Genomic DNA, 8,795 nt, shown 5'->3' with positions numbered 1-8,795 from the left:
AGACAGCTGGTGACTGGTTCACTCAGCATTATTTATCTATTTAATTATTTTATCCCTTTTAAAGAACGGCTAGAGCATTTGACAAGTATTGTCACCTCCTCTGTCACCCTTTCCTTCTCTAACATGTAAACTCTAGCAAGCAAGCCTCATTCCTATTGTTTTATCTATGGACGTTATTCCTCTGTAATTTTTTACTTTATTTGTGTATATATGCCCCATACTTTTTGTATTAACCCTGTCATTTCTCTTATTATACTTAATTAATGAACTATGATTCAATTTTTTCCATTGTGTATTGGTTGGGTTGTTCGGTCGAGATCTGGTGAGAATTTCATGTCAAATGCACTTTTAGAAATGTATTTATCTAGAGAATTGGTGACATGTCCCCTACTTATTTTGCTTTCAGTAAAGGTGGGTTTATACAAAATCAAATCCAAAAACACTGCCCTCTAACCAACTTGACAACTTTTGCTATGGTTCCACACACACATGAGCCTCAAACTATTGGGCATAAGTACTTTTGTAGCAGTTTCAGCAGTGAGTCCACCACAGAAACTCTTTGACACCTATTAAAACCATCATGAGCTAAATTCTCTGCATTTATTGTTGCAGGTTTTCCCATGATAATTTGCTACAAAAAAAGGAGTATCAACAACCCTTAAAAGATTTTTAGTAAAACAGTGAAATCATACCAAAATTACTGTATCTGTCTAAGAATCCATTTTTCAGAAACACTGTACAGCTCTCAGATCTGACATATATAGTTGTGTCTATGGCAACCTTTACGAGTGTTGACAATACTAACAATAGAGACGCATCAAGAACGAGTAACACCTACTGATATAGAATATTCCATGTTACAGTGTGCTTTTGAGGTTGGGAGTATCAATTATAAAAGTGTATATTTATAAAACACCTATATATTTCACATCTCTTTATATAGAATGTATAAAGGTGAATATGAAGAAAATGCAGGGAGCTTGAAGATTTCCATAGGACACTGTGATTAAGAAACATATATACTAAACTATGATTTTTCATTACAAAGAGTTGCTTGAGCCAGTGTGTAAGGTTTGAACACACTGAGCACCTCCATCCCTCCTACTCTGCAGGAGTTCAGGCTAGCCAGTAATTTCTCTCCTTGGCTAATCCCAGCAGATAGCTGGGAGGAGCAGGTCTGGGATGCTGCCATGTGGTGAGTGTTCTGCACAGTATATTTTCTTGCACTCCTTTCTTTCCGCACACGGATAAGTGGCTGCTATTACATTCATACTCATTTTTTTCCAATTCGGGACTCTCTTTTCTGGTAGAAAGCACTAAGCCAGGACCCCTGCTCTGCTATTATCTCTAGACAAGGACCAGTAAAGTGACATGTACTGACACAAAAGGCAGAGGAAACTTGGTTCTTGAGCTGACACATGGAGGTAATTATGTTGCTTGCATTCCACTCGCTGTGATTCTTCCCCCATGCAGGGCTGTCTGCCATTCCTGTAAAGAACCAATGCACTGCACTGTGCCTCCAACTCTGCCCCAACTCAGCAGCCCAAAAATTCCATTGGACTTATGAACAAAGATGCAAACGTTGCTTTGTTCCTTCCTGGGTAAGTTACTTTTCTTCTTCATTTTTCTTGGCTATCAATATTGTATTAAAGGTGTGACTGGCACTACATTTGCAGAGCGGGCGTGGATTTTTTTTGGGGGGGAGGCATTACCTGTTGGGTTTAAAAATGGACCACCTTCCCATGTCTACTGTACCAAAAGCTGTAAATCATAGATGCCTTTGCTATTTCATACTAAGCCAAATCTAAATCATTGTTAAGGAAAGGTTAATGATTGTGAATGGAATAAAAGATTGAAAACAATGTAGCTTTGAATTTGAAATAAATGGCATTTGTGTGTAAGGGTCTCGGAGAAAAGATTGAGGTTGCAGCGGTTCTGCAGGAGGTGCCTCAGCATAAGTATTCTTCAGGTTAATAGAAAAGGCTATTGTTTCCCTGGAACAGGCGCCTGCAACAGCACATATTGGAAACAGATGTGCTGGAGGGGAGGCTGTAAAAGGAAGGAGGGAGAGATGGAGAGAATAAAAGTGTACACAAGGAAGGACAATGAAAGTGAGCTAACCAAGGAATCAGGCAGCACAATGGACACGGAGGACAGGCTTCTCCTGCTCACACAATTCACTGGGATCAGGATATGGCTTGTTACATTCCTAAAGAAGATTTAGAGGATTGTAATTTTATTATAGCTGTGGGGTCACTGTTTAGCTATTACCCCCATACATGGCTTTTTCCAAAATAAGACATGGCTCACGCTATATGAACAGACAGCAGCCCCAGGATAGTCACTAGAGTTCCTTTACTGGAACAAAGCCTCATCAAAATGTGCCGTACAGGGCGTATAAGGATGTCGGTTTCATTCACAAATAACTTTGTCATAAATGATGTCATTCCAGCAATGCATAGCATTTTATTGAATAAATCTGTATATCTTCACTATACTGTAGTAGGCTCTCTATATCACTTGAATGGAAATGCACATGTCACATTGTCTCTTGTCACCGTGGAGTCCGTTTATATGTCTTGAAGGAATTCTTTGTGTACCCACATCTCCGTGCATGTGCCAGTCAGTGGTGTGGAGGGGGATGGTTCAGACATCATTCACAATATTTATGAGATGGGCTCAGGGAAAAATCTAAGCTCAGTTTAATGGACGCGGTTCTAATAAAAATTTAAAGTCTACTGTGTGTTTTTAGAACAGTGATGAAGTTTGAGGTCAGAAAGGGATGAAACAGCAGAAAGTCTTGTGGTTCTTATAGACATTTAAGAACTAGCGTTTTGGGCAGTAATAATTATCCTGGTGTTTATGGAAACTTTGTTTTTATTGCTTATCAAACAAGATGTCAAAGCAATAGCTTAGTGTGGCTGTCACTCCATGTTACATGTAATAACAGTGCCAATTACTTGTAATCACTGTTATAGAGAGTGAATGCATCTCAGGGCTGTTCAGCTGTAACCCTTAGGGCTCCTCATAATGCTTTCCCTTTATCATTTTACACTCAATGCTATGTGGCTATAGTAGTGTTTGTTCTTGCCATAAGAAAAGCCTTATTATACAATGTAACTGTACACATTGATATGCCAGAAGCATTGGTTTATTTACTGCCAACAATGCACCCTGTGATAAACACCAGCTTCCATTTATTAAGCAGCGTCAATGATGTTGCCTGCCTAATACAGCCTGTCGTTTACCTACTTAATGATAGCTTTGTGTAACAACAGGTCTGGGTAATAAGAGTATGTGCTCAATGTTCTAATTTTCCCCAACTCATGATGTAACTATCCTTCCCTAATGAGTCTAGCTACAAGCACTATCATTAGTTACCCTCTATATGGAGCACCAATCTATCAAACTCATGTTGATATGATTTTTTCAACCAGTAAATACTAGATGATGTTGACCTCCAAAGAATTACAAGACTGCAAATAGTTGGGTTTTATAACCAGCAGTCTTTTTGTAATTTTTGCCCAATACTCCATATAGGGTAAAATAGATAATTAATAATGGGATCAAGTGTGACCCATCCACCAGTCTTCTTCCACCATAAAAAGGATAACTAATTAGCACACATGGAGACAGGTAAAGAATCTCTTCTAGCCTTTATGAGGTGTTTCTCATTACATTTTCACATTTTACATTAAACTGACTTAATAGAAGCCTATTTTCTTACTATATGTAGTAGCCAGTGGTGCCTAGGATAGAAAATAACTGCTCCTAGCTATAAAAAAAATAGAATGGGTTAAAAATATTTTGCACATAAAAATCACAAACCAAAGACAGAAATTTTTTTATGAAAAACAAAAAAGTAGTGGTGCCTGTGATCAGAGGCTTCTTAGGATCCGATGATGTAGAGAGGTATAAATTTTACCTTGCCATTTGCACAGCATAAACCTAGTGGTTTATCTTTTAGGGCATTTTAGGACATTGCAGTACATGCAGACCATGTCCATTTTTACTATGTTAACTATTGGAATATAGTTGCGGTCTGAGTCAGAGTGTTTCAAATTTCCATCCTTGTGTTCTGCTAGAAGCAAATCCGATTCTGATGTTGGTAAGTCGGCCTTCTCTTTGCAGAGTTGTTTCAGTGGCCCTTGAGGAAACAGCTCTTGTTCTCATATCTATAGGTCTTGCTCCCCTTTTTCAAATTGGTCATTAACCATAATATAGCTTTTCTCTTAGCATCTGATGATAATCATCTAATCAAATTCCCTTTCTTGCGTCCAGGTCACAGCCCTCATAGAGGTCTATTACACCTGGTCACGGTGAGGTTTGCACACGGTTTCTCACCACAGTGTGACCAAGATGGACGGCCGTGCCGCAAAATATACAGCAAGCCCTATTTTTTACCTGATTTGCAGCATGGCCATTCAACCGTTCTATGGCGATAGGAGGGATGAGGAGCACTCTCACCCCCTTCTCAAGCCAGTCGTGTGCTTTGCCCAGGTGAAGAACATAGTCGTGTGTATGAGGCCTTAGGATTTTTTTTTTTGCCTATAGCAACCAATCGGAGCTCATATTAATAACCTGTAGCAAAATAGAAAATGTGCTGTGATTGGTTTCTTACCAGGCTAACAGTAAGAGCAGCCAACAGAAAATGGCTCCTGTAGTTTGGGGGTTTAGTTATTAAGTAAGTTATTTTCTGGCAAATAATTGGAAAGCACAGGGTGAAAAATTCCATTCAAAACATATGAGAACTGTGGTTTCCTTTAGCAGACATTCATACTAAGGTGCCATGCACACGAACGCACAAAAACAGCCATATATACGTCCGGAATATGTCCCTATTCATTCCAATAGGCAATACGGCCATCCATGTACTAGGCTGTATTGTCCATCGTACCGTACTGTACCATAAGCGGGCCATATAAAAATATGTCCTATTTTCCACTGTATTTCTATTCCATACGGTCCATAGAAGTACAGGAATGTATTAAATACAAGCAGCACCATATGCTGCCGTATATACGTGCAGTATTCAGAACCAGCGGGAGGTGCATCTGTCAGCCAACCAACAGTCAGCCATCCATCATCTGCCAGCCCACCATATTTTATACAGATACAGTATGGATATGGTGCAATACGTTGACATACTGTTGTAATACGTCCCCTATTTACTGCCAAATACAGCTGTATATACAGAACAGAAAAGACCATACGGTCGTGTGCATGAGGCCTAACATGCATACATACATGCAGCTTTATATATTCTTAAAATTCATATAGAACATTTCTGCCAAAACCAGAAATACCACTATGAAAAGGCAGCCCTGAGCTGCCAGATAACCATCTTGAATCAATTTGGTTTCTCCTGCTCAGTGCTATTCATTTTCTCAAGGGCCTGTATTGAAGGCTTCACAATCTTCTATGGATCTTTAAGTCACTGTTGAAGAGCAGGGGTTAATAGAGGATTTTGCCGTTTCATTCTGGCAACGCGGTAAATCCTCAAGATGCTTTTAGTTTGCTCTGGCTTGATTCAAGAGAAAGGTATGCCTTGTTATAGTTTACAGAAAGTTACGTTTTTCCTTTTGACCTCATTGAAAAGCTCAGATGTTATTTTCAGCTGTGAAGTCTGTTCTTTTTGGGCTGTGGTTTTGGCCCACGTTTGTTCCTAATGTTTCCTTGTGTAGCCAAAAAGACGGCAAAATTCAGTCCTGTGGACAAAAACACAGGACATAAGTCAGCATCTGTGGAACTTCATACAGAACCCTAAAGTATATTTATATTTTCACCTTAACGTGAGGAAATGAAATTGTTGGCGTCTACTTAGCTGAATGAGCAGCTTATACAACCTTGTCTTCAGCTCATTAATGTAAAATACTCAACTAAGAGGCAACATAAATGTAAAAAATGGACTCCCTTGTGTCACACTTTGTTTGCAAATGACTTTCTACAACTCACTTGGGTATATGCTTTACATTTTCACCAAATATTGTAGCTTCTAATTACCGCACCATTTCTGCAAAGATTGTGTTGTGGACTCAACTGTCATGAAATATATAGGACTATTATTGGCTTGCATGTATTCTCTCATGTTTTTGCAGACGTATTTACATTACATTTTGCTTTACATCTTGTTTTTGTTGTCTTGTTTTTATATGACCAGGTCACAAAGGATGATATATCCAACATTTAACTACGTATGTGCACTTTTTCATGGTTCTCATAGGCATATTGACCTCTAGATTGTAATCAATAGATCATAATGAGGTCCCCATTAGTACTGCAAATGGTGACATCAATCACCAAATGAACCAAAGGACACAGCAAGAAATACAGACATTGTACGGCACTGGATATCAGAATTGTGAAAACTGATTTATACACAAGTAGAGGCAATAGATTTCAATAGAATCCTAAAAACATTGGGGGAGATTTATCAAAGTGTCTGAGAGCAGAACTGTTCCACTTACCCTTGGCAACCAATCAGAGTTCAGCTTCCATTTCCCTACAGCTGTTTATAAAATGTAAACTGAGCTCTAATTGGTTTTCATGGGCAACTGGAGGACTTTTACCTCAGACACTTCTAATAAATCTTGTTCATTGACATTTACTTGCAATATATATTAGCAATAAAAATACTTCTTTCTCCACTTACTTTGGCTCTTATCATTCTTCCGTGTCTCCTGAAATTTCAGTGAAATGCTTCCTAAAGGCAACAAGACAGAATTTCACTGAAGTGTTACATAGAAACTCAATGGAGGAGACAGGCGTGCAAGTGAGGCACAAGAGCAAAGTCTCCACCTACAGCAAGAAGTGTACACAAAAAGTCACAGACAGTAGTGAGGGGCAGCTGATGATTAAATCATTGTTAAGAAGGCAGCTATCATTCACCACAACCCTATAAAACATATCCTTTCACATTGGTTTGATTTAGAAGTGATAAAAGTAAGAGCAAATAACATCTACTGTAGATTCTCTCTTGAACAAAAGAAATACTAAACCAAGTCTCAATAGAGAAAAGCCTCAATAAAGGGGGTGCAGAGCCTTCATGGATCCTGGCAAGATCCTTCAGTAGTAAAGTTAAAAAAAAAGTGTAGGCAGCACTCCAAAAATCCAAAATTCAAAAGGGTGAAGTTTATTGAAACAGTGGTGACATTTCGGTGTGAACCACCTTCATCACTGCTTGAAGGTGGTTCACACCGAAACGTCGCCACTGTTTCAATAAACTTCACCTTTTGGATTTTTGGAGTGCTGCCTACACTTTTTTTTTTAAAAAAGGAGATACTCGAGCTGTCCAATCCTTGTTTACTCTCATTAAAGATATGGTTGGGCAATATTTGTACAAGTAAACATTTCACAAGACCAAAAATCTGAAGTGTTCATGTCCAGCTTACTTCTCAAGCATGGGTTCATTGGAATACGGAGACAGGTGATAACATTTGTGGTTATTCAGTTTCACCATTGTGGGTATAGTGCTGGATATTAGATGGGACTTGATGGACCTATGTCTTTATTTAACCTAATCGAATGTGATAAATGAAAAGCTGCAATCATTATTCATGTTGCAGCATCTTGGCTCTACTCAAGACATTATTAAACCAACAAGTATTACAACAATGAGGGCATAAAGTTTAATGCTGTCTAGACACCAAGGCTGCAGTTTATTTTTCTCCTGTCTCTAAAATTGTACAAGTTGTTCTGAGCCTCACCCATATTGCCAATCCTTTCTACTTATATCCAATGTTGCCAATGATGTTAAAGGGGTTTTCCCATGAAAATACATTTTCAAATTTCAATCCCCTAGTGATTATTTTTAACCCCTTACTTTACAATTTTACAATTTTATTGCTGTTTTAGCTCAGGAACATCACTCAAGGATGTTCAGTGTAAAATTCCGGAGTGTGGGCGGGAACTCCCTAAGCAGACACCTCTAGTGCTGTGAGATGCTGTGTGCTGACAATCTGGTTAGATTAGCGGGGTACAGGTTTATATACACTCAGCTTCTGAACATTCACAAGAATCTGACACATAGAAAGAGAGATGATACAGATCAGAGATGAAAGATGGTGAGATCCATGAGATGCATATAACACATAATTACATTCTCAGCTCTGCTACATCTTAGCCATAGCATACGCTATCATATCTGATGTGCCTCCCTCCCCCTGTAGCTTGTAGCTTTATTCTCCTCATGATGCTGCTTGCCAGCAGGAAGTCTGTGAGCTTGTCTTGGAAAGCTGGAGTGCAGAGAGTAGCTCAGTGCAGCATCAGATAGGAGAATAAATTGTCCTGCCTGACCCTAAAGTCAGAAGGTTAACAGTCGGATCCCAGGGCAATTGTGTACACAAGGACTGATGGAGACAGGTTGGAATTATATCTGTGAAATGATATATATATATATATATATATATATATATATATATATATATAGGAATCTTGTCTTTGTGGAAATACCCTTTTAAGAAGGACTACAACTGCCTAATGCCTATCATAAAAAAGTTCTGCTCAGACTGGATATTTTTAGATGAATTAATTCATTTGTGTATTTTAAGATTGATCATTACAACTGATAGCTTGTTAATTTGCTAAAAGAACACAACTTGTTTGTGTTCTTTTCTATATTTTTCTTTTGAACATGTCACTGATCTTCTACTTCACTCTGGCTTGTTGTTGGACACATTTTTTGTACACACTTACCTTGATGTGAATGGGGTTTTCATTTAATAAAAAGGAGGATTAAAAAGGGGTCTTATAGGCACAGTGACAAACTATGTTTACTGATCTATGCTACATGGGTG

General features: G+C 38.6%; 1 protein-coding gene across 1 annotated transcript in view; it reads left to right on the top strand.

Moving 5' to 3' along the window:
* The first annotated feature begins 1,060 nt into the window (after nucleotides 1–1,060).
* The window catches only part of CLMP (CXADR like membrane protein), a 73,514-nt gene continuing 65,779 nt past the window's right edge, over nucleotides 1,061–8,795 (top strand). The window contains exons 1-2 of the mRNA XM_072156517.1: nucleotides 1,061–1,195; nucleotides 1,474–1,601. Of these exons, the coding sequence (XP_072012618.1) occupies nucleotides 1,574–1,601 (28 nt within the window). The 5' untranslated portion in view covers nucleotides 1,061–1,195; nucleotides 1,474–1,573. The remainder of the gene's footprint in view (nucleotides 1,196–1,473; nucleotides 1,602–8,795) is intronic.

The sequence above is a fragment of the Engystomops pustulosus genome, chromosome 6 (assembly GCF_040894005.1).
Source record: "Engystomops pustulosus chromosome 6, aEngPut4.maternal, whole genome shotgun sequence".
NCBI lineage: Eukaryota > Metazoa > Chordata > Amphibia > Anura > Leptodactylidae > Engystomops > Engystomops pustulosus.
Note: the sequence above shows the minus strand (reverse complement) of the source record. Positions and strands in the feature narration are given on the sequence as shown.